Raw genomic sequence first — 26,693 nt, forward strand, 5'->3', positions numbered from 1 at the left:
TGTATTGACTAGCTATTTATTGTTTAAACAATCAATCTAACAGGACATGCTTGGGCAACAAGAAACAACTGTCAGTCACATGTTCCAATATTTTTTTTTGCCTACAAATCAGGTGATCTGATTCAAAATGTGCTATATTTTATGTCATTTAACACAGCTCCATAAAAATACCAGGAAATAAAAGCTGAAATTGCCATTCGAATAGTTTTTGAAGGGACTGTATAGGGCTACTCCTGGTTTGCCCTGCAGCAGTTCTTCCATTGTTCTCTAAAAAACTGGAAGACGATTATATGTAATCATTCTCTTGTGCAGACCGTGGCTGCCCACTCTGAGTACTTTACAGGAGAGATAATGTTATCTTTCTCTCAAGGCATAGGGAACGGACCTTGGACGGAAGAATCGAGGTGTGACATCTGGTGGAACGTGAAGAGTGGCAGTGGTGCCATTTAAGGTACATAATTCATCGTTGAACACTTCTTCATGGTTTAACAACACCTGCTGCAGTGCCAACATCTCCTTCCTTTCAAGTTTTATTTCACTCCATTGCAGCTGGATTTCCTCCATCCAGGCTCTACCTCAGTAGGCTTGGGCCAGTCCCCTTTACTAGCACAAGTTATACATTTTTCTCCTGCTGCAGGTACTTTACTTCTACATCTGCAACTCCCACTATTGCCATGGACACAGAGGTCGAGTTTAATTACGTGGAGTTTGTTTAATAATTACATTCCTGAACTCTGTAGAATTTTTCATGTATTATTTAAGAAACTTTTTTGTGTCCTATGCCGAAACTTTTATTTTGAAAACCGGACGTTGCTTACACGGAAGTTGATGCTGTTCCTGTGCATGTGTTAGCATTGTAGTAGTGTGTGTGTAAAATCCCCGCAGAAGTGGAGAGAGAGAGAGAGAGAGAGAGAGAGTTTGTATTGATTCATTGCTCTGTTCCCCAGAATCATTTTTCACTAAAGTGTAGATTAGCATTACTTTATGCTAACTGATAGCCAGCTACCTGAGAGACGCCAAGCGGCTTTAATGAGTTAATAAGTGATATGTGGTCTATAATTAAGATATCTCTTCTGTTGTGTCTAAAATAACGCTTATTCTTTGGATTTTTGGATGTGTAGTAGCTTAACTAGCCTAGCCTAACGCGATCCTGTATGTGGTTTTTAGGAGCGTTACCATGGAAACGGACACGTCACTGCTCCGAGCTGAGCTGGAGGAAGAGGAGCTCTATAACCTGCTGCAGGTGTTTAATAACATTTATAACCTTAATAACTGAATTTAATTAGCCACCGCCTCCTGCAGATAATCTATAAACAGTTCAAACTCATTACATTAAGCACTGAGCCTCAGTGTCACTCATTAAAGGTGAGGTTTAGCTGAAAATAAAAACCAGCCCAAAGAGCTTTTATCTCAGTTTATTAACTCGATCTGAATAAATCCTGGAGATGGTCGTGTGAGTGTTTTAGAAACTTCTGGGATGTTCACTCGCGCTCGCCTCCGGTGATGAAATGAACAGAACTCATCCAGTTAGAGTTCAGGATTAAACACCTCGTTGGTCTGGTCTTTATCGTTCGGGTTAGAGAGAGCGTGTGTCCTCTGTTCTTGGCTGACGGCAGAGGGACCCGATGTGGTCTTCTGTTGTAGCACGTCCACTTCAAGGTTCAATATGTTGCGTGCTCTGAGATGTTTTTCGCTCAGCACGCTTGTACAGAGTGGTTATTTGATTTTTGTGGTTATTTGAGTTGCTGTAGACTTCCAGTCAGCTCCAACCAGTCTGGTCTGATCTCCGTCATCAACAAGGTGTTTCCTCCAGCAGAACTGGAATTGGTTTTTTTCTGGACCGTTCTGTGTAAATGCTTAAGAACGTTGTGCATGAAAATCCCAGGAGATCAGCACTTTCTGAAACACTCTCACCATCGGAGAAACAACCAGCCACGGTTAACGTCCCTGAGATCACGGAGAGTCTTCTTCATTCTGATGTTTGACGTGAACTGAAGTTCTTGACCTGCATCTGTGTGACTTTATGCTTTGTGCTGCTACACAGTAATTGGGCATTTGTCTATTTACATGAACGTGCAGGCGTTCCTATTAAAGTGGACACTGAGTGTATATAGTATATATTATAATCTGAGAGTACTTTAGGACATTAGTTTTTAACGTGTGTTTAATAACGTTGATATTCAGTAACCATGGTGATCAGACTGCTGTCGTTATTTAATGATTATAACTTTATATAATTTATAATTCACTCATTAACTCCAGTTTTATTCATTTGCATAAACACCGTTTTCATCTTTTATAAAGTAGACAAAAACATTTAATAATTAAGAGTTCTCCTAGATAAGTTCTGGTTCCCTTTAAATCTTCCTGATGGGGAAACACGCTGCTGTAGGGTTCTGCGCAGAACCTTTAAGTGTTCCTCCAGAGGGACAACCGGAGAACCGTTAAGAGTTCTTTGAGATTCAGAACTTTTTTTAAAAAAAAAACATTTTTTAAATTTTGTTTTATGTGACTCCAGCTGAGAGTCTAAATCTGTAACACCTCATCTTCACCTTCTCACCTTCATCTTCTCACCTTCTCACCTTCACCTTCCCTCCTTCACCTTCTCACCTTCACCTTCCCTTCTTCACCTTCCCTTCTTCACCTTCTCACCTTCACCTTCCCTTCTTCACCTTCCCTTCTTCACCTTCTCACCTTCACCTTCTCACCTTCATCTTCTCACCTTCCCTCCTTCACCTTCTCACCTTCACCTTCTCACCTTCTCACCTTCACCTTCTCACCTTCATCTTCACCTTCTCACCTTCACCTTCCCTCCTTCACCTTCTCACCTTCACCCTTCTCACCTTCACCTTCCCTCCTTCACCTTCTCACCTTCACCCTTCTCACCTTCACCTTCAATCCTTCACCTTCAATCCTTCACCTTCTCACCTTCATCTTCACCTTCACCTTCAATCCTTCACCTTCTCACCTTCATCTTCACCTTCTCACCTTCACCTTCCCTCCTTCACCTTCTCACCTTCACCCTTCTCACCTTCACCTTCCCTCCTTCACCTTCCCTCCTTCACCTTCTCACCTTCACCCTTCTCACCTTCACCTTCAATCCTTCACCTTCTCACCTTCATCTTCACCTTCACCTTCAATCCTTCACCTTCTCACCTTCATCTTCACCTTCACCTTCTCACCTTCACCTTCAATCCTTCACCTTCTCACCTTCATCTTCTCACCTTCCCTCCTTCACCTTCTCACCTTCAATCCTTCACCTTCCCTCCTTCACCTTCTCACCTTCACCTTCTCTCCTTCATCTTATACATCAGTATTTCAAGAAACACCTTTCTATCTCTTTCCTTTCTAATATTTTATACAAACACTCTCTCTCCCTCTCTCGCTCTTTCACTCACACACAGAGACACACAAACACACACACTCTCTCTCTCTCAAACACACTCACACTCTCTCACTCACACTCTCTCTCTCACACACTCACACTCTCTCTCTCACTCACACTCTCACTCACACTCACTCTCTCTCTCACTCACACTCACTCTCTCTCTCACACTCACACACTCTCTCTCTCACACTCTCTCTCTCACACACACACTCTCTCTCACACACACACTCTCTCTCACACACACACTCTCTCTCTCACACTCTCTCTCTCTCACACACACTCTCTCTCTCACATACACACACTCTCACACACACACACTCTCTCACACACACACACTCTCTCACTCACACACTCTCTCTCTCTCACACACACTCTCACACACACATTCACTTTCTCACATACACACAGTCTCTCACACGCTCTCTCTCCCACTCACACTCTCTCTCTCACTCACACACACTCTCTCTCACACACACTCTCTCTCACACACACTCTCTCTCACACACACTCTCTCTCACACACACTCTCTCTCACACACACTCTCTCTCACTCACACACTCTCTCTCACTATCTCACACACACTCACTCTCTCTCACACACACACACTGTCTCCCTCACACTCGCTCTCTCTCTTTCACACACACACACACACACACTCTCTCTCATGCACACTCTGTCTCTCGCACACACACTCTTGCTCTCTCTCTCACACACACACACTCTCTCTCTCACACACACACACACACACTCACTCTCTCACAGACACACATTCTCTCTCTCTCACACACACACAAACACACACACAGCAGGGTGTATCTGTGTTGTTTTTGTGGAGTTTAGACTCTGGGCAGTTTCACTCTGCTGCGCTGTAGGAATTTAAAGTTACAGCTTTATATAATCTCGTTGAGATCTGATGTTCCTTTCATGTTCAGATTGCACACACACAGGTTGTGTGTGTGTGTGTGTGTGTGTGTGTGCATGTAGGCTGAGTAGATCAGTGAACCAATGGGATTTTATTTAATAATTAATTTGTGTTTCTTTCTTTTTAGTCGGTGGGAAAAACCCTGACTGACAGCATGCCCTCTAAAGTCATCCGCCCACAGCCAGGTGTGTGTGTGTGTGTGTGTGTGTGTGTGTGTGTGTGTGTGTGTGTGTGTGTGTGTGTGTGTGCGCGTGTGTTACAGTAATAAACTGACAGGGTGGTTTAAGTATGACATGATATTATTTTAATCGGCCGCTCTCCTGGAACTACAGGCAAAAACATGTTTAAATACATGTGATAACTTTATGAATTAAATATCTGGCTCCACTATTTAATTTGCATAAATATGTGACTCCACTATTACTTAGTTAACTTTATCTTTAACTAATCTCTAGTTAAAGTATTAAAAGGATAAAATGTCAGTGTTCAGTTGTAGATTTAAATGTGAACAGCTTTAACTGGAGGCTGGTGTTAGAGGTGTGTATGGAGTCTCTCCACCTGCAGGCCCAGGCCTTTCCCGTTGAGTTATTTAGCAGCCTGTGATCGTTTATTACTATCATTAAAGGTGTTAAAGGTGAGTTTGAGGTAATGAGGCTGAGATGTTCTTGTGTTTCTGCTGGTCCTCAGGTCTTTGTTTGAAGACCGTCTCTCTACCAGACCAACAGAAATTGTTTGTGAATATCTGTCAGTCAGCTGATGTCCCGCCCCCTCCACCCATTTCCCATGATGCACTGGTGGAGCTGTTTGAGTCAGATGATCCTACGGTATATAAAGTTCCCATGAGTCTCGGCGAGGCCCACACTGAAATGGACAACAGTGAGTGTTTCCTGTTCCTGAACCACTTCCTGTTTAAACTCGTCCATCAGTCCCACCCTCTGTGTTCTTATTTCTGCTTGTGGAATGTGATCTAGAACCTTCGCTGGTGGTTCTGTAGAAGGAGAATGTTCTGATGAATCCGTGCTGTTTGTATTGTTTTACCGGTATTAATTACTGTACCGGTGAGGATTGTGTTTCTCTTTAGCGTGATGCAGTAAATATTTATTTACTGATTTATCTCAGCCGCTATCGTGCAGCATGTTCTTCACCTCCTCAGCGTGTTCTTCACCTCCTCAGCGTGTTCTTCACCTCCTCAGCGTGTTCTTCACCTCCTCAGCATGTTCTTCACCTGCCCATGTTTCACTCTTTAATGTGTGTGTAAAATTATTTTTCTCTTCAGGTTCAAACAGTTGCACAGTTTACGATGTCATCATTAATGAGGAGTTCTTCCAGAAATGTCAGGTGCGTGTAGTAGTAGTAATAGTAATAATAATAATAATAATAATAATAATAATAATATTGTGTGTTTGTGTTCCAGAAGGATTCATTATTCCAGCAGTTTGTGATCTCAGTGTCACTGGAGGGACTGGAAAATAAATACAAACTGCAGATAAACAGAGGTCACACACAGACAATCACACACACTCACACACACTCAGTCTCTCTCTCTCTCTCACACACACACACACCTGAATGATTACAAGGATTGTAATCATTGTAATTTTAGATTGCAAGTCTGAATACAGATGATGCCACAGCTGGGCCCATAGGACAGGGCATACTCTCTCTCCTGTCAATCAATTCAGTTCAGTGTTATGTGTACAGTGTGTTTAACAGTGGACGTTGTCCCAGAGCAGCGGTACAGAAATATACAGTGAGGGGAAAAAAGTATTTGATCCCCTGCTGATTTTGTACGTTTGCCCACTGACAAAGAAATGATCAGTCTATAATTTTAATGGTAGATTTACTTGAACAGTGAGAGACAGAATAACAACAAGAAAATCCAGAAAAACGCATGTCAAAAATGTTATAAATTGATTTGCATTTTAATGAGGGAAATAAGTATTTGACCCCTCTGCAAAATATGACTTAGTACTTGGTTTAAAAACCCTTGTTGGCAATCACAGAGGTCAGACGTTTCTTGTAGTTGGCCACCAGGTTTGCACACATCTCAGGAGCGATTTTGTCCCACTCCTCTTTGCAGATCTTCTCCAAATCAATAAGGTTTCGAGGCTGACGTTTGGCAACTCGAACCTTCAGCTCCCTCCACAGATTTTCTATGGGATTAAGGTCTGGAGACTGGATAGGCCACTCCAGGACCTTAATGTGCTTCTTCTTGAGCCACTCCTTTGTTGCCTTGGCCGTGTGTTTTGGGTCATTGTCATGCTGGAATATCCATCCACGACCCATTTTCAATGCCCTGGCTGAGGGAAGGAGGTTCTCACCCAAGATTTGACGGTACATGGCCCCGTCCATCGTCCCTTTGATGCGGTGAAGTTGTCCTGTCCCCTTAGCAGAGAAACACCCCCAAAGCATAATGTTTCCACCTCCATGTTTGACGGTGGGGATGGTGTTCCAGGGGTCATAGGCAGCATTCCTCCTCCTCCAAACACGGCGAGTTGAGTTGATGCCAAAGAGCTCCATTTTGGTCTCATCTGACCTCAACATTTTCTCCCAGTTGTCCTCTGAATCATTCAGATGTTCACTGGCAAACTTCAGACGGGCATGTGTATGTGCTTTCTTGAGCAGCGGACCTTGCGCGCGCTGCAGGATTTCAGTCCTTCACGGCGTAGTGTGTTACCAATTGTTTTCTTGGTGACTATGGTCCCAGCTGCCTTGAGATCATTGACAAGATCCTCCCGTGTAGTTCTGGGCTGATTCCTCACTGTTCTCATGATCACTGCAACTCCACGAGGTGAGATCTTGCATGGAGCCCCAGGCCGAGGGAGATTGACAGTTCTTTTGTGCTTCTTCCATTTGCGAATAATCGCACCAACTGTTGTCCCCTTCTCACCAAGCTGCTTGGCAATGGTCTTGTAGCCCATTCCAGACTTGTGTAGGTCTACAGTCTTGTCCCTGACATCCTTGGAGAGCTCTTTGATCTTGGCCATGGTGGAGAGTTTGGAATCTGATTGATTGATTGCTTCTGTGGACAGGTGTCTTTTATACAGGTAACAAACTGAGATTAGGAGAACTCCCTTTAAGAGTGTGCTCCTAATCTCAGCTCGTTACCTGTATAAAAGACACCTGGGAGCCAGAAATCTTTCTGATTGAGAGGGGGTCAAATACTTTTTTCCCTCATTAAAATGCAAATTAATTTATAAAATTTTTGACCTGCGTTTTTTTGGATTTTTTTGTTGTTATTCTGTCTCTCACTGTTCAAATAAATCTACCATTAAAATTATAGACTGATCATTTCTTTGTCAGTGGGCAAACGTACAAAATCAGCAGGGGATCAAATACTTTTTTCCCTCACTGTATACACTCAGGATATAGATGTTAAATGTATGAATTTATCTCTCATGAGCAGCCAGAGATGACGGTGGTGAGGAAAAACTCCCTGAGATGATATGAGGAAGAAACCTCGAGAGGAACCGGACTCAGAAGGAACTCGTGCTCATCTGGGTGACACCAGATAGTGCGATTATAAATAAATACACCCCTTCTATAAATGTGCTAATACTACCTGCTGAAATAGTGCAGTTGTGTAAGCAGGAAATTCATCACAGTTTCTACAGGAAGTCTGTTGTGTTGAACTTCTCCACTGTTCACTGATGGAGACTCGAGTGCAGAACACGCACACAGAGAGAGACAGACACTCCGAGAGACAGAGCCCTTCACTTACACACAATCTGTAGATGACACGTAATTTCTGAGGTGTACTTGGTGAACAGGAAAGGAGATAGAACTGCTCCTTGTGGAGTTCCTGTGGTCCTCAAACGCACAAACTGAGGCCGAGCTGTCAGGTAATCAGTACTCCAGGAGGTTGTGGAGGTTGCATTGCCTTAAGCTTTTCACCAAGCTAGAAAGGTTGTATGGTGGAACTGGAAAAGTTAAAGAACATGACCCCATACAGAACTTCCAGATTTGTCCAGGACGGTTCTCTGTAGTGGACAGATAGTAATCATCTACACCAGCTTTTTGTTGATGTGCGAACTGCAGGACCAGTAATGAGCTAAATCTAGGTCTGAGAACCAATTTCTCCAGGGTCTTCATCATGTGGGAAGTTAAAGCAAAGGGTTTAAAGACACTGAAAACTGTCGGACTCGCTTTCTTCAGAAGTGTAATAATGACTAACGTTCCTGTTTCTGCCTTTTAGACATAAAGATTTTGAAAAACAGGAAGTTCATGGGCTCGCTGACAGAGCAGAACGTTCGCATGAAAAGCAAACCAGTCATTCAGGAAATCAGCTCAGAGTATGTATTTTATATATTATACAGTTCTCTCCAAAAGTATTGGAACAGAAAGGACAGTTCTTCTGTTTTCACTATACACTGAATGTTTTGAGTCGAATATGAGACGGTAGATCAGAATTTCAGCCTTCATTTCCTCATATTTACATCTAGACATGTTAAACAACTTAGAACACGGCACCTTTGGTGGCAGACCACCCCATTTTTAGGTGAGCAACAGTATTGGAGCTGAAATTCTTAAAGTAAATAACACTTAATATTTGGTTGCAGTAACTGCATCACTCCTGTGACTCACTGACACCAAACTGCTGGTTTCTTCTTCTGTGAAGCTTCTCCAGGTTTTTACTGCCGCTTTTTTCAGTAGTTGTTTATTTTGGGGGTTTTCTACCTTCTCCCTTCAGGAAGTGAAATGCTGCTGCATGATGAAGTTCCTCCTGATTCATTTGGATGCGTTTCTCTATAAATCTGCAGACAGAATGTTCCTGTAAACTTCTGAATTCATTCTGCTGCTACCATCATGAGTTCATCATCAATAAAGATCAGTGAGAATGTTCCAGAAGCAGCCATGCAAGCCCAAGCCATGACGCTACCTCCACCATGTTTCACAGATCAGCTTGTATGTTCTGGATCATGAGCAGATCCTTTCTTTCTCCACACTTTGGTCTTTCCATCACTTTGGTAGAAGTTCATCTTGGTTCCAGAACTTTTGTGGATCATCTCTGTATTTCTTTGTGAATTCCAGTCTGGATTTCTGACTCTTACTGCTGAGGAGTGGTTTACATCATATAGTATGGCCTCTATATTTCAATTCATTTCAGTTTTATTTGTACAGCACTTTTAACAAAGGACATTATCACAAAGCAACTTTACTGAAATATATAAATTCTAGATGTATATTTAAACTTTTTTAGCCCTAATGAGCAAGCAATTGATTAAGCATGTTTGTAGAAACTGCAGTCCTAAGCCTGTCCAAGGAATAACATCCACAGACATTTTTAAGGTTTCTAATTGGTACCATCCACAGTAATCTCATGGTGATATTTCTGCTCTTGAAGTCTTCTTCAAACGGTGGACTGTGAGACCTTCACCCTGCCCTGTGGAGGTTGTTGGTGATGTCACTGACTGTTGTTTTGGGGTTTTTCTTCACAGCTCTCACAATGATTCTTTCATTAGCTGCTGTTGTTTTCCTTGGCCGACCCGTTCGGTGTTTGTTCCTCAGTCCTCCAGCGGTTTCTTTCTGTTTCAGGACATTCCAGATTGTTGTATTGGCTATAGCCAGTGTTTATTTAATGCCTCCGATAGATTTTCTCTCTTTTCTCAACTTCAAAATGTCTTGCTTTTCTCCCATAGTCAGCTCTCTGAGCTTCATGTTGGTTTATCCTTTTTAAGAACTAATTTTTTTCACAATTCAACTTTCACATTGATGTTTGTTGGTAAATGAGACCTTTTAGCTGTACTCATGTTCAACACACGGGACTCAAAGAGGGCTTTGGCTAAATGCACGTTCAGTAATTTGTAGTAATTTTGGAAAATTACAAGCTCCTCCGAATATTTGCTTAATTTTGTGTTAATTTTGGTGATTGCAAAATCGCACAATTACCGAGGGACTGAAGAGTAGATGTTCATAGCTATTAATTCTTTAATCAATGCAACAGGACACACCTGGGCAGCAAGAAACACCTGTCAATCACTTGCTCTAATATTTTTGATCACTTAAAAAATAGGTGGGCGCAAACAAAAGGTGCCGTGTTCTAAGTCGTTTAACACGTCTAGATGTAAACATCAGGAAATGACCGCATATTCATCTTTTGATCTCAAATCCAAATGTATCACAAAACCAATACAATCGGCCTTGCTGTTCCAATACTTTTGGAGGGGACTGTGCATTCACTTTCTGCAGTGTACACATTTATTCTCTTTTATTTGTCTGTTCCTGTGTGTTGTGTGTTTAACTTTTCTAACAACCACTTTAGAGTGAATCTGGGAGATTCTTTTTTTAACGAAGTGAAATAAACATTTAGAATATGTTCTTTATGCTAATTGATTGCTATAAATATAATATTACATTAAAGTCATGTAATGATGGATAAAAAAAAAAATCATCTCATCCAGGGGTTTGTTTATTGCCGCTGACTTTGTTTACTGTTTATTTTCGCTGACTTTGTTTACTGTTACAGGTGTGTTTTGTTTTGGTTTCTGTCCTGTCTCCGCCCCTGTTCTGTTCTCAGCTGTTTGTTTGACTCTTGATTACGTTTAGTATTTAAAGCCCTCGTGTGTTTTTGTTCCGAAAGAAGTATTGTGTTTGTGTGTTTTCCGTCAGACCTGTACCAAGCCTTTGATGTTTATTCCGTGTTTCATGATTTTGGTCTTGTTTTGTCCTCACTTTATGATTGCCCGACCCCTCGCTTGTGTTTTGACCAGGTTTTTGTGCATTCTTTGGATTTGTCTTCCTGCCTCTCTTCAAATAAAGCTTTTAAGTGTACTCGCGTCTCCAGCTGTTACACTTTATACACTCGTTATACAGGAATGTGGTTACTGAGTAACTCTTCTGTTTCCCTGCTTTTACTTTACTTATTACTGATTATATAAAGTGGTGTGTGTGTGTGTGTGTGTGTGTGTGTGTGTGTGTGCGTGCATTTGTTTTCTGCACAGGGAGACTCAGTCACAGCTGGCCACAGTGAAGAGGTGAGCTTTATTAGTGATGCGTGTGTGTGTGTGTGGGTGTGTGGGTGTGTGGGTGTGTGGGTGTATGCAGTTGTTGAACGATAAAATGTGCTGTTTGTTCTCAGGCCGCAGGTGTGTTTAGTGGTGGAGCCCCCTGTTGGTCAGGTGGAGTATTTGATTGCAGAGGTGCAGCTGCCTGGTGTGGTGAGTGATTGATTGCAACTCCTCACCAAACACACACACACTTAGCATGCACACTTACAACCTGTCTGACTATACTTCTCTATACATCTCTAATCTTGTTTGTCTCTCTCTCCTCCTGTCTGTCTCTCTCCTTCCCTATATCTCCTGTGTCTGTCTCTCTCTCCTCCTGTCTGTCTCTCTGCTTCCCCCTATCTCCTGTGTCTGTCTCTCTCTCCTCCTGTCTGTCTCTCTCCTTCCCCCTATCTCCTGTGTCTGTCTCTCTCTCCTCCTGTCTGTCTCTCAGTCGTCTGTTCGGTCTCTGGTGCTGGATTTAGGAGAGGACAGGTTGGTGTTGAACGCTCGTCCCTCTCTCTTCCACCTGGACATTTTCCTCCCCTTCCTCATCGATCAGGACAACAGCGGAGCTCAATACAACACTGACACACAGGTAACACACACACACACACACACACACACACATCTCTGTGTATAAATATATATAGAAATGTGTGAAAGTGATTTAATGAAATACTCGCTGGTGCTAAAAGAAGATTTTTTTTGCATCTGTTTTTTTTTTTTTTTGTCCCCAGGTCCTCACAGTGACCATGCCTGTGATCTCATCCTAAAACAACTGTCATATTTATTTCCAATGAAACATTTATATTTTGTGTGATGAGAATGTTGAGTTTCTGTTTGCAATCCTCTGTATAAGAAACATTACAGGAAGATGAACTCAGATTAGTTTATAGAAAATAAATGCTGATGTAATGAGATACTGATTCTTAAGGTCGTTTCTGATGTGTTCAACCCCAACCCTAATCCCAGGTCTTTAGCCTCTCCGGATGACCACCTAGTGGACTATCATGAAAGTACCTAAGGAATTAAAATTTAGCACTGGACTCAGCTTCACATAAATCCAGATGTAGATTTAATCTCTAATGAACAAGTGGGAATCTATAGTGGTGAGAGAAAACTTCCTAAGAGGACACGAGGAAGGAACCTTAACAGAGAACAACTTCTCTTCTGTGAGATTGTTAAAAGACAGAATATTATTACCTACATCAGCGGTCTGATGCTTTCTGCCGCACTTGGTCCTCTCTTTGGGCCTTTCTTGAAGATGCTCAGTGTTATACTCCTTTAACTTTGGTACATATTTTGTCTCCTTGCATTTTCGTGTGCTTTTTATATATAATTTTATATTCTTTCCTTTTTCAGATATACCCTGTTGTGTGGTTTTTTGTTTTGTTTTTTTGCACGAGATGTTTAAGAATTGTAAGCTAACAAATGGCTGTACGTGATGAGCTACCAGTACCACTGCTGTTTATATTGTTTAAAATAAAATCATTAAAATAAAAAAGGCGTTCATAATAGTGCGATTATAAATCATTACTCGTCCACTGTTGTGTATTATAAAGTCAAACAGTACTGAGTGTGTTCCCTCAGACATTTCAGGATGTTTAACTGGATCTCCTGCTGCTGCTGGAATGATCTGAATGCATTTCACCTGCGTCGTGCAGGCGACCCTGTCTCACTGCCCAGATCGCTAATCTTCCACTTTTAACACTCTGGAAATAAACGATTCAAATACGTCATGATAACAGAGAGATTATATGTTCAGATGAGATAGACACGAGAGAATGTCAGTGAAATTCTTTTCTTCACGTATCCCAGCTTATTAGGAAGTTAGGGTCAGAAGTCATGGGTCAGCCAGGATATGGCTTAACTCAAGACCCCAACAGTGGCAGCTTGGCAGCGCTGGGAGTTAAACCCCCTACCTTCTGATGAGTAACCCAGAGCCTTAACCACCGAGCCTATCGAGAGAGAGAGAGAGAGAGAGAGAGAGAGAGAGAGAGAGCTCAATCTTGGGGATCGAACCCAGATCCTTTCAGTCAGACTGCATTCTACACACAAACCCCTTTAACTGAAGACTTTATCACAGTGCTTCATTTATAATAAAAGTTTAATGTTGTAGTTGAACATCTGCCTTTAGGCGCACGACAGAATCAGCGTGTATAAACTTTGGGGAATTTGAATGTTGTCACTTGATGTTCCTCTGGTATTTCAGCTGATTGTTAGTGTTTGTTACTGGAGGTCTTTTCGTTTTTTTCGGGAGGAAATTCAGTGTCTGGTTTCTGGAAACAGTTGTTCTTAAACCCCAGCACTATTTTAGTCCTTGTGTCGCTGTCCTCTGTTTTATCCTGTGTGCGGTGGATGAGGTCAGAGCTGCTGTCTCTCTGTAATCCTCAGTGCTGGTCATCTTTCTGTCCCCGCTGCTGTGCTAATCCGCCCGTGGCCGTGTGCCGTATCTGCTGTTACCCTGCGTGTATAAAAAGACCTTCATTGTTCCCCACTACAATCATCTGCACCTCCACAGAGAGAGAGAGAGAGAGAGAGAGAGAGAGAGAGAGAGTGTTTCATCCACAGCAACGTCCTCCGAGGCTCACTAAGGTAAAAACACACTGTTGAAATTTACTGTCTTTCACTCTCTCTCTCTCTCCCTCTCTCTCTCCCTTACTCACTCTCTCACACAATCACTCTGTCTCTCTTTGATTCTGTGAATAAGATGGTGCTGTAACAATAAACATCATGCTGTTTTCATATATAAATAACATTGTTAAAGTCAAGTTCGGATCATGTGTGTCACATGGAGAGTTTTTTTTAGTTTCTGAATGTGTCTTGGAGAAATAGAGGCGTTTACATGTGTTTAACATGAACAATAAATTAGCATGTGCTGCCAGTCTAGTTGTAACTGATATGCCATATGTACATACACTATATGTCCAAAAGTATGTGCACCCCTGACCATCACACCCATATGTGCTGCTTGTTGAACATCTCGTTCCAGATTTATTCTCCTTTCTTATTATGATGCACTCCACTGTCTCTTCTGGGAAGGTTTTTCACTAGATTTTGGGGCGTGGCTGTGGGGATTTGTGTTCGTTCAGCTACAAGAGCGTTAGTGAGGTTGAGGTCAGGCGCTGATGTTAATGTGAGGAGGCTCCAGTTCATCCCAAAGTGTTTAGTGGGTTTGAGGTCAGGGCTCTGCACAGGACACTCGAGTTCTTCTACCTTCACACACCATGTCTTCATGGAGCTCGCTTTGTGCACTGTGTGTCGTGCTAGAACAGGTTTGGACCTCTTAGTTCCAGTGAAGGGAAACTGTAAAGCTACAGTGTACAGAGACGTTCTATACAACTGTGAGCTTCAGACTTTCTGGCAGAACCACATATGGGTGTGATGTTCAGGGGTGCACATACTTTTGGCTGTGTGGTTATAATGATTCCTGTACTTTTGTGTATCTGTGCTGTGACACAGCCGCTCTCATCTTGTGCCTTTGATGAAGCAAAGCTTTAGCTTTTTTCCTCGCAGGATCTTCACACATCCACAGATAGAAACATGATCATGTTCTGACCCTCAGTCCATCATATCATCATCTCCAGATGGCCAGTGTGACCACGAGGCCTGAACACATTGTAGTGCTGCATTATTAAAGGACTTTCAGTATATTAAACACACTTGTTGTGGAGATTAATTAAAATTTCATCATTGTTTAAGGTTTTATCTACAGACTTCTTCTGTTCTGAATGACTGATATCTCTTATTATGGTTAACAAATGGTATATTCTGCAGCTCCACTAAATTTATTTGAGACAAATGTTCTATTTTCTTCATTTCATCATCAGTACTCTGCAGCTCAGACTGCTCTGTTTGATTTTTTCACAATACATTAACCTTCAGTGTGGCATTCTGAGGATTTGTGTTAAAGGTGTTTCTCAGGGTAAATATAACATAAATATATATACACACACACACACATCTCTATAAGAGCCATGTGGAACTCATTATGGCACTGAAAGAGCAGCGCTGGTGACAGGGCCTCGATCACAAACAGCTCTTTACTGAACCCTGGATCACCGTGTTGAAGGCTGGAGAATGTGGATTAAGGGTGATGAAAACTATGTGCTTCATAAATAATGACTGTCACGGACCGGCTATAAATTGTTCCAGCTAACACAGATTGGCATTGAGAACATTGAGAACATAGGATCTTTAAGCACCATGGAGTCAGTTCTGTATGACAACAGCACAGATATTTAACACAGAACCAAGGCAGAATGGCAAAGCTGAGGGATAAAACTCAAAACCTTCTGCTTACCAGTGCAGAACCTTCAAGGAGAAATGATTTCAGAGATTATTACAAATCTTTGTTCCCCAATTAGGATAGGAGATTAGACTGATAAATTTAGAACAGGGAGGAGTCCATCCTCCCCGTGATGAAATAAAGCTCAGTGCATCTGTTCCTCGGAACAAAGGGAGATGAGCATGTCTTTAAAAATAAAACGATTAGGAAACAAATGGAAGAAGGGAAACTGAAGAAAGTGTGAGACACCGAATCTCTCTCTGGTCTTGCTGTCTGCACATTCCCACCTGTTCTCACCTGTCTATCTGTCTGAGCAGCCAACACCATGTCAGTGATGTGATCCACCCGCTCATACACAGAGTATCACCTCACCGACCCGACTCATTACATCATTGATTCGACACATCATTGACCCGTCTCTTCACATCACCGATACGACTCGACACATCAGTGACCCGGCTCGACACATCACGGACCCCGACTCCACACATCACGGACCCGACTCCACACATCATCGTCCCGGCTCAACACATCACCGACCCAATTCGACACATCACCGACCCGTCTCATCACATCACCGACCCGTCTCATCACATCACCGACCTGTCTCATCACATCACCGACCTGACTCATCACATCACCGACCTGACTCATCACATCACCGACCTGACTCGACACATCGCCGACTTGACACATCGTTGACCCGTCTCATCACATCATCGACCCGGCTCGACACATCACCGACCCGACTTGGGAATAAACTGTATTCAATAAGGGTGGTCTTTAGGCTGTCCAAGTGAAACCATTCACAGCAATCTTTATTCATCACATAACCAACACATCATCGTCACGTTATACGACCGACACGTCACATCACTGACCTACCGTGTCTGTGTGTGTCTGTGTGTGAATATAAGGTGTATAAGTCAGTTTTGATCTCAGTTCTGATCAATGCATGTGTTTAATTTGTTTCTTTATTTTTGTCTTTTCTTCACTCCAGAGTCTGAATCATGTCTGATGTAGAAGAAGAATACGAGTAAGTGCTGTGTTTCACATTTCTCATCTCATTTTCTTTAAGATCTCACAATTTAATATTATTTTGAATTTTATTGTCTCTCTGCTTTGTTACACACGTCATCCATTCGTCCATCATTAGAGAGCAGGCGGAGGGTAAGTATACAACTTGTCTGTCTTCCCTGCATTAGAACCAGGACATTTAGGGGGTGATTGGTTGGGGTTATTTATGTGATTGATTGATGTGATTGGTTGATGTAATAGATACAATGAGTGATCCGTGTGTTGGCATTCTTCATGTGATGGAGCCATTGGAGTGGGGCGTGATCGGACCACAGGGAAAAAGGGCACCCCAGTAGGTAGTACCAATGGGTGAGGACCGCCCACTTGATGGCCATGCACTCCTTCTCAATCAAGCTGTACTTGGTTTCCCTTACCGAGAGTGTCGGGTGCTCCTCCCCCTGCACCACCTGGAACAAAACGGCCCTCAGCCCATCTTGTCAGTCTATAGAACAAAATAGAGAGATAAGTCAGGTGAATGCAATAGTGAGCCCCCACACAAAACTGCCCATTTTTTAGTTGAGGGTTAAGGGATTTGCTCAAGGGCCCAGCAGTGGCAGTCTGGAGGTGCTGGGATTTGAACTCACAACCTTCTGATGAGTAGTCCAACATCTTTGCCACTGAGCTACCACTGCCCCAACCTTCTATAGTAGCCAGTCAGTCCCAGGAACTGCCTCACCACCTTTTTGGCCTTGCATCTCAAGCAGGCTGCAATCGCTGCTGTCTTATCAATTTGGAGACACACCTGCCCATGGCCCAAATGGAAGCCCAGATACCGTACTTCCACCCACCCAATTACACACTTCTTTGGGTTTGCTGTGAGTCCCGCCTGTCTCAAGGATCTCAGGACAGCCCTCAGCTGAATGTGCCACTACCAGTCATTACTATAAATAATGATGTCATCTAGATAGGCAGTGTGCGGGCAGAGAATTCTGTCCATGGGTCTCTGAAATTTTGCCGGGGCTCCAATCAACCCAAACGGAAGGGTGACAAATTGGCGTAACCCAAAGAGAGTGGCAAAGTCCGTTTTATCCCCCGAGATAGTGGAGTCAAAGGGAATCTGCCAATATTTCTTGGTTAAGTCCAGTGTCGAGTCCAAAGCGAGCCACGCCTAACCGATCAAGCAGTTCAACAATGTGAGGCATTGGATATGTGTTAAATTTAGACACCACTTTGACTTTTCTAAAGTCCACACAAAAGTGGACCGACCCATCAGCCTTGGGCACCAAGACCACCGGGCTGCATGTCGAGCATAGCCTTGAGTTAATCTCGAATAACATTTTTTTGTGTTCATGTAACTGGTATGAGCTGCTGTGTACCACCACACCTGGAGGTATCTCAGTGAAGTGCTGTATGAGGTTCGTGTGACCTGGTAGAGGTGAAAACACATTGGAAAATTCCTCCTGCAACCTGGCAACCTGTGCTCTCTGAGATGGTGAGAGGTGGTCTAGGGTGAATTGGGCCACACTTTTTACACTTACCTTTGGTCCCAGCTCCTCCTCCTCAGGAACCACCATCACCAGACCCACAGGAACTGCCTCTTTCTATGGCTTCAAGAGATTCAGGTGGTAAATTTGACGTGCATCACCTCCATCTGTTCGCCTGACCTCATTGTCAATTTCTCTGACTTACCATGTGATTTCAAAGGGTCCTTGCCGCTTTGCTAGTAATTTAGAACTTGAGGTGGGTAGCAAAATGCACTTTATCTCCTGGTGTAAACTCCCGTAGCCGAGTACCCATGTTATACAGCCGGGATTGGTGTTCTTGTGCCTGTTGCAAATTCTCCTGTGTTAATTGCCCAATGTGTGGAGTTTTGCATTCAGGCCAAGAATGTACTGAATTTTGTTTTTGCTGTTAGAAGGTCCCTCCTGCCAATTTTCTATGTCTAAGATGCCTGTACAAGAATTCAAATGGGGAACCCTGTGGAGGCTTGCGGGACCTCTCATACTGCAAATAACAGGAGCTCAAGCTACTTAGCCCAATTCCATGCATCATTGTGAATGAACTTACAAATCATATTTTTTAGTGTCTGATTAATCCACTCCATCAGGCATCTGTTTGCAGATGGAAAACACTGGTGCGAATCAATTTAATCCTGTAGATCCTGTAGATAATTTGTAGCGCTCGCGTAGTTTTCGTGACATAAATATAGTGCCTTGGTCAGCCAACATCTCTTTCGGGATGCTGAGTCAGAGAAAACACTGAAGAGTGCAACACTGCGTGCTGAGATGTTGTTCAGAAGCATGACTTCCGTATATCATGTTGCGTAATGCACGAGGACTAACACAAAGCGATATCCTTGACCCGCGTCCTCTCCATCCACAGCTGACGCTTGACCATGCCATTACCACCACACTCAGTTAAATGGTTGGTTGATTGGTTTTGTGATTGATGTAATTGCTTGATATAATTAGTTGGTTGATGCACAGAGGAAGACCAGTACACACACACACACACACAGTCCCCTTCAAAACTATTGGAACAGCAAGGCCAATTAAATTGTTTGTGCTCTACACCAAAGACATTTGGGTTTGAGATCAAAAGATGGAGATGAGACGATAGTTTAGGATTTCAGCTTTTATTTCCTGGTATTTACATATAGACATGTTAAACAACATAGAACCTTTTGTATCACACCACCCACTTTTAGATGACCAAAAATATAGGAACAGATCAGTCTTGAAGTAAATGAAAGTAAATAACAGTTAATATTTGCTTGCATTTCTCTTACTCACAGTAACTGCATCAGTCCTGCGACTCACTGACCCCAAACTGCTGTTTCTTCTGCTGTGAAGCTTTTCCAGGTTTTCACTGCAGCTTCTTTCAGTAGTTGTTTATTTCAGGGGGTTTCTCTCTTCAGTCTCCTCTTCAGGAGGTGAGATTCTGATCAACTGGGTTAAGGTCTGGTGACTTGGTTAGTCTAAAGCTCATTGATGAGTTTCATCATCAATAAAGATCAGTGAGAATGTTCCAGAAGCAGCCGTGCAAGCGCAAGCCATGACACTACCTCCACCATGTTCCACAGATCAGCTTGTATGTTCTGGATCATGAGCAGATCCTTTCTTTCTCCACACTTTGGCCTTTCCATCACTTTGGTAGATGTTCATCTCGGTTCCAGAACTTTTGTTCTTCATCTCTGTATTTCTTTGTGAATTCCAGTCTGGATTTCTGATTCTTACTGCTGATGAGTGGTTTGCATTGTGGTATGTCCTCTATATTTCTGCTCTCTAAGTCTTCTTCAAACGGTGGATTGTGAGACCTTCACCCTGCCCTGTGGAGGTTGTTGGTGATGTCACTGACTGTTGTTTTTGGGTTTTTCTTCATAGCTCTCACAATGTTTTTGTCACCAACTGTTGTTGTTTTCCTTGGCTGACCCGTTCCATGTCTGGATGTTAGTACACCAGAAGTTTCTTTTTTTTCTTCAGAACATTCCAAATTGTTGTATAAGCTATACCCAATGTTTGTGTAATGCCTTTAAAAAAAAAAAAAATTTAATTATAGATTTTCACTATTTTCTCAGCTTCAAAATGGCTTGCTTTTCTCCCATAGACAGCTCTCAGATCTTCATGTTGGTTTATCCTTTTTTAACAACAAATGCTGTTTCCACAGGTGGAACTCAGGGCTCAAACCAAGAGTAAACATTCAGAAATATTAATTGTTTAAACAATCAATCTAACAGGAAATACCTGGGTAACAAGAAACACCTGTCAGTCACATGTTCCAATATTTTTGTTTGCCTCCAAATTGGGTGGTCTGATACAAAATGTGTTCTATGTTGTTTAACAGATATACATATAGATACTAGAAAATAAAAGCTGAAATTCTAAACTCTCTTCTCATACTTATCTTTTGATCTCAAACCAAAATATCTTCAGTCTACAGCAAAAACAATTGAATTGGCCTTGCCGTTCCAATAGTTTCGGAGGGGATTGTAACCAGTTCATTACTGAAGTAGCTCACACAATAAAAACATTTTGCATGACCTTGATTATGCTTCATCTTTTTTATTTTAACTTTAAACGTTATTGTGCCTCGATTTTTCCCCATCAGAGGCAGAAGAGGAACCAGAGGAGGAAGAAGCCTTCAGACAGGAGGATGAAGGTGAGAGAACTTCACTCCTTTATCACACTGGAACAACTTCCTCCTCCATCACTGAGTCTACACCATATACAGACTATCATAAAATCTTATTAGAACCCGTTCTGTCTGGTTCTGTGTACTTTTCTGTACTGATTTAGCCCCATGCTAGCATAAAGGAAGTGTCAGACATGTTTTCTTCTCCTCTCTCTGAATGGATGCGTGTTGTTGGTGTTACAGAGCAGCAGGAATACACGGATTATCAAGGTAGAGAACGGGAAATGCTCTGGAAATGTTTTACATTAAAGTTCATTTAAGTGAAATTATTTAAGTCATTAATTAACATAAAACTCCAGCATTAACACACCATCAGGAACATAAAAAACATTAACTAACTAACTAACTTTATTGATGTTTTTTAATAATAAACCAAAAATCAACACCTGCATTATTCAGTGTTCATTAAAGCAGCGAGTAAAATTAATTTCTGTTAATGAACATAATGCTTTAATAGGCGTGTCTGTGTTTGTTAACCGGCGAAATTCAGAGCTAATATTTACACCAGAGTTCAGGATGTTTAACAGTATGCTGTACTTTAGTTGTGTTAATGTGGAGTTTTAATAATTGATTGAATAAACTTTCACTGAAGATGAATTTCATTAACACTTAAACAAATGTTGATTCATTTTTCAATCTGAATTTTTTCTCTTAACTGAACAAAATCCTGATGTTGATCTAATATGTCCATCTTCAGAAACTGATGCTTTTCTCCAGCACACCGTCTCTGACTCATGATGGGAAACATTAGGGTGTTTGGGGTTTTTTTTTTTTTAAAGCAAAGTGATATCTGATATCTGTTAGTTATCTGATCATCTGTCCAGTTTCTTTTTCTCTCCATCTTTTTATGTATCCATCCGTTTCCATCGTTTGTGTCTCATTCATCAGAAGAAAACCTGGAAGAAGGTGAGAGTGTACGGAGCTTGATTCAGGTTCCTCTGACCTTTACATGCCCTTTCACCCCTCACCCCTCACATCCATCTGATAGCTAAACCTGTTTTATTTTTATTTTGGTGTGTTTGGAAGAACGGTGTCTGAACATCTGACAGATTTAAAAACTAAAATTTGCAACTACTCACTGACAGAAATGTATTTATTTATTTAGGTGTTTCATAAATTCACTTTTTTGGGAGTAAATTGTTTTATTTCTTAATTTAATAATATTAACATATATTGTTTTTTTTTTTTATGTCACCTCCAAATACTGTATATAGTGTATTTCTTCTTAATGAAAAAATCCTAATGAAGTTTTTTTTTCCCTTTTATGACCTCTGTGTAAAATCAGTGTTGAACATGTGACCAGAATGTTATCACATCATAAAATATAAGAGCCAATGATGTTTCGGTGTGCAGCAGGGAAGGGGTGGGGTCAGTGTGACTGGGAGTGTTTCTCATTTAAATATTAATATAATCTGGATTTCTCTTTCTGTTGTTTAGCCTTTTGATTATTGAGTTTAGAAAGATTATACGGTCTCTGTGTAAATTTTGGGCGACTTTATCTTCACACTGATGATTATTTTTGTAACTGATGGACATCATTACTCTACACATCTCAGAATGTTTTCTTTCTTTCTTTTCCTCTCCAACATCTCTCTGTTTCGCAGAGGAGGAACGGCCACGTCCCAGGTACATTTTATTTCATAAAATTTCAACCTTTAAATGTTACTTTTTCTCATTTCACCAAATCTCATTGTAAAAGCATTTTCTGTTGTCCTCGTGTTTCCAGGCCGATGGTTCCTCAACTCGCTCCTCCGAAGATCCCTGAAGGACAGAAAGTCGACTTCGATGTGAGTGTGATTCTGTCTGTAATTTACACTTTAAATAAAGTTCCTGATCAGTGAAATGGCAGTGTGTTTTCAGTTCAAAAATCATGCGTGTGGATTTTATTCTCCAAACCGCGAACAAACAAGATTTCAGAAGGAGCACAGAGCTCAGAAATTTTATTCTAAACGCTCTGTGCTTTTTCATGAGCCATAACAATAACATCCACCAAACCATAATATTGCTCTTATTTTTTTTATAGCTGCAGGAAAGTGGAATAGTTATTCCTGTTGTCATGGTTACATGGTATCATGCAATCCAGTCTGTTTTTGATCTACTTTAGATGTGTCTCGATATCTGTCAGCCAATCAGAAACCTGGATTTTGTGTGACTGTAAAATTCTCATTCATAGTGAAGGTTGGAACTCTCTCTCTCTCTCTCTCTCTCTCTCTCTCTCTCTCTCTCTCTCTCTCTCTCTCTCTCTTTCTGCACTTCCACTCAGGACATTCACAGGAAGAGGATGGAGAAAGACCTGCTGGAGCTACAGACACTGATTGAGGCTCACTTTGAGCAGAGGAAGAAGGAGGAGGAGGAGCTGATCGGACTGAAAGAGCGAATTGTTCGTCTTATCATCAAACACACAGAGACTTTAATCTCATGTGCACTTATCTTCCTCTTCATCCTGATTTTTCATTATTTAATCTCATACGAGCCAAACCTCTCACCTTTTTCCCGTTAGTCCACCGTGCTTTAATCCTCACTCATCTTCTCTCGCTGTGTGTTCGTCATCGTCTGTAGGAGAGACGGCGCTATGAGAGAGCCGAGCAGCAGCGTGTCCGAGCCGAGAAAGAGCGAGACCGGCAAACACGCATCGCTGTGAGATCACAACTCAACACATTAACCCAGTGACAATATACTCAAACAACACACCTGTACAGTGTTCATCATCATCATGTCTGAGGGTAATATTAAAGTGTCTCACAGGAGGAACGTCAGCGGAAGGAGGATGAGGAGGCGAAGAAGAGAGCAGATGATGAGGCTAAGAAGAAGAAAGTTTTGTCCAACATGGGAGCCAATTTTGGTGGCTTCCTCACTAAGGTTAAAAGTGTGTGTGCGTTTGTGTGTATGATAGTGTGTATGTATATGTGTGTGTGTGTGTTTTGTAGGAGCCAAGCTGCGAGAAATGACTGATCATTAATCTGTGTGTGTGTGTGTAAAGGCGGAGCAGAGACGAGGGAAGCGTTTGACTGGGAGGGAAATCAAGCGGAAAACTTTATCAGAAAGACGAACAGCTCTTGGCATTGACAATTTGAGAGAGGACGGACTGCGGTAAACTAAACACACACCCACACATTTACACACACACACACACACACACACACACACACACACACACACACAGATTAATGATCGTTCATTTCTCGCAACTTACCTCCTGCAAAACACATACACACACACATTTACAGACTCACACACACACATTTACACACACACACACACACATTTACACACACACGCACACGCACATTTACACACACACACGCACATTTACACACACACACGCACATTTACACACACATTTACACAGACACACACACACACACACATTGATGGATGAAGGATCCTTTTAAATCAGTCAGTGATTCAGTAACACACAGTTTACAGCTGTTTCACAATGACATGATATTTTACACACATGGAGGGAGAGAAACATAAATAACAATATTGCAGAAATAATAATAATTATAACAAGTATAATAAAAAAAGAATAAATAAAAGGCTTTTCTGTTAGGGCCCATGAACACTAGAATGTGAGATTAAAGGCATTCACACTGATAAATGTTTGTGTTTCATCACGTGTCAGTGCTTCATAACTCCAGGATCTAGTTCTTTACTGAGATGTTTCCTTGTTAAATCGGGTTTCGGTCACTGATGACCAGTGACATCTCCTACAGCGGACTGTGAATATCTGTAGTGTTTTTCTGCTCGGTTTGTCTCGGCAGATCTTTATCTGTGTGTGTGATGTGTTTGTGGTGAGACAGGCAGCGGGCGCAGGAGATGTGGGAGTGGATTTATCAGCTGGAGTCAGAGAAGTTTGACTTAATGGATCAGATGAAGAGGCAGAAGTACGAGGTCAGCTGATCTCTGATGTTTATATGTGGCTATGTCTGGGAAAATACAGTGGATATGAAAAGTTTACACACCCCTGTAGAAATGGCAGGTTTTTGTGAAGTAAAAGAATGATTCTAAGATTAATCAGATCCGAAACTTTTCCACCTTTATGTGAAATTGTAAAGTATACAAATAAACTGAAAAAAAATCAGAAACTTTTTTAGGTGAAAAAAAGAAATAAAAAACTTACAATAACCTGGGTGCATAAGTGTGCACACCCCTAAACTAATACTGTGTTGAAGCACCTTTTGATTTTATTACATTCAAAAACAATGATCTTCTTGTGGTGAAGCCGTTCCTTTGGTGATTTGGACGTGTGCTTCGGGTCATTGTTGAGCTGAAAGGTGAAATTCTTTTCCATCTTCAGTTTACAAGCAGACACCTGAATGTTTTGCTCTAAAATCAGCTGATATTTGTAGATATTCATGATTCCATCCACCTTGATAAAAAACCTCAGTTCTGGCTAAAGAGAAGCAGCTCTAAAGCATGATGCTGTCACCACCGCACTTCGCCACCGCGCTTCACCACCACCGCGCTTCGCCACCACCGCGCCTCGCCACCACCGCGCCTCGCCACCTCCGCGCTTCGCCACCACCGCGCTTCGCCACCACCGCGCTTCATCACTGTGCCTCACCACCTCCGCGCTTCACCACCACCGCGCTTCATCACTGCGCCTCACCACCTCCGCACTTCACCACCACCGCGCTTCACTCTGGGGACGGAGTTCTTTTAGTGATGTTCTTTTTTCCTCCAGTCATACCTTTCGGTATTATGGAATTATTATACTTTTTGGAACTGGTCTCATCAGACCATGACACATTTTGCCACTAACAGGGGTGTGTAGACATTTTATATCCACTGTACATGCTGATGTGAGCTGTGTGTGTCTGTGTGTGTGTGTGTGTGTGTGTGTGTGTGTTACTTGTATGAAAAAGATATGGATAAAGAAACAGAAAACTGTTACTCTCAGAACCTGCAAACCTTCTGCTTATTAAGATCTTGAAATGTATTCTTATGCTTAAATACAGTTATGTTCTGTGTGGATTTTAATCTGCACTTTTGTTCTGTTCCCAGATTGTGGTCCTGCTCAACAGGATTTCACACGCCCAAAAGTTGTGAGTAAAATGAAGTTCCTCATATCATAGAGTATGAATCAGAACATGTGGTTTGTCTGAGGTTTTGTACTCTCTGTCCTTTTCATCTTTTAAATGCACTGCTGCATAACACTCCTCTAACTTCCTGTTTTACAGCAAAAAGGTCCATGGAAAGGGAAAAGTGGGAGGTCGCTGGAAATAAACTGACTTGTTCATATAAAGCAGAAGTTAAAAAACAGATGAAGAAAAAACAGAAATGAAATTAGACATGAAATGGAATGAAAAAACCTCTTCCTCTTCACTCATTCACAGAATCTGCACTCGTCTTTAATGTCCAGAAGGAAGTCTTCAGAATAAAAACATTCTCTAATCTATATGTGTAATCTCCAGTTCTTTACTTTGTGATTATAACATTCCAGACACCCACCCACAAAACACACACAACACACACACACACACACTGAGTTTGAATTGGCACAGTTTTCACTCATCAGTCTACACTCAGTCCAACATTATGAATTGTTTTGCGTCATTCAGAGCTGTTTGTCAAAACTTGTTTCATTCTTGAGATGTTTAAGCTCCTGATCCCACAAGTTATCCTGAGACAGAACATGCAACTGCTGCACAGCCTGTCCTGACCTGCACAAGGGTTAGGGTTAGGGTTAGAACCTGTAGGTAGATCTCTTCCTCTCTTAATGAAAACATTAGCATGTTGATCCTCTGACCTGTCAGTGTCAGTGTGTAGGAGTTCGTTAGCAGGAGAACAGGTTTCTACATTTTTAATATTTGCTGTCATTTTGCATTTTAGAAACTGGTCTAATGATTCTTCAGTTTCTTTAAACACTAATGACCTCTACTGGTAGAAACAGAC

At 41.8% G+C, this 26,693-nt stretch overlaps 2 protein-coding genes across 6 annotated transcripts; both read left to right on the top strand.

Moving 5' to 3' along the window:
- Positions 1 to 802: 802 nt before the first annotated feature.
- Positions 803 to 15,071, top strand: pih1d1 (PIH1 domain containing 1). 4 transcript variants are annotated; one of them, XM_053676950.1, is made up of 12 exons: positions 803 to 916; positions 1,168 to 1,243; positions 4,438 to 4,495; positions 4,998 to 5,186; positions 5,587 to 5,648; positions 5,725 to 5,806; positions 8,506 to 8,602; positions 11,252 to 11,284; positions 11,389 to 11,467; positions 11,751 to 11,894; positions 13,694 to 13,894; positions 14,816 to 15,071. In XM_053676950.1, exons 2-12 carry the CDS (start codon positions 1,178 to 1,180, stop codon positions 14,855 to 14,857), a joined length of 1,053 nt encoding a protein of 350 aa, XP_053532925.1. In that variant the 5' UTR covers positions 803 to 916; positions 1,168 to 1,177; the 3' UTR covers positions 14,858 to 15,071. The 4 variants fall into 4 exon arrangements, with proteins under 4 accessions (XP_053532925.1, XP_053532934.1, XP_053532929.1 ...); XM_053676959.1 differs by having other exon boundaries at positions 828 to 920; XM_053676954.1 differs by having other exon boundaries at positions 877 to 1,033.
- tnnt1 (troponin T type 1 (skeletal, slow)) lies at positions 13,753 to 26,196 on the top strand. Of its 2 annotated transcripts, XM_047161436.2 has the most exons (15): positions 13,753 to 13,894; positions 16,588 to 16,623; positions 16,744 to 16,757; positions 20,712 to 20,762; positions 20,979 to 21,005; positions 21,684 to 21,701; positions 22,400 to 22,421; positions 22,522 to 22,582; positions 23,059 to 23,175; positions 23,355 to 23,432; positions 23,541 to 23,654; positions 23,776 to 23,885; positions 24,599 to 24,689; positions 25,803 to 25,843; positions 25,979 to 26,196. In XM_047161436.2, the coding sequence occupies exons 2-15, from the start codon at positions 16,598 to 16,600 to the stop codon at positions 26,022 to 26,024; spliced, it is 816 nt and encodes a 271-aa protein (XP_047017392.1). In that variant the 5' UTR covers positions 13,753 to 13,894; positions 16,588 to 16,597; the 3' UTR covers positions 26,025 to 26,196. The 2 variants fall into 2 exon arrangements, with proteins under 2 accessions (XP_047017392.1, XP_017351094.1); XM_017495605.3 differs by lacking the exon at positions 21,684 to 21,701.
- Positions 26,197 to 26,693: the final 497 nt, after the last annotated feature.

The sequence above is a fragment of the Ictalurus punctatus genome, chromosome 2, assembly GCF_001660625.3.
Source record: "Ictalurus punctatus breed USDA103 chromosome 2, Coco_2.0, whole genome shotgun sequence".
NCBI classification, from domain to species: Eukaryota; Metazoa; Chordata; class Actinopteri; order Siluriformes; family Ictaluridae; genus Ictalurus; species Ictalurus punctatus.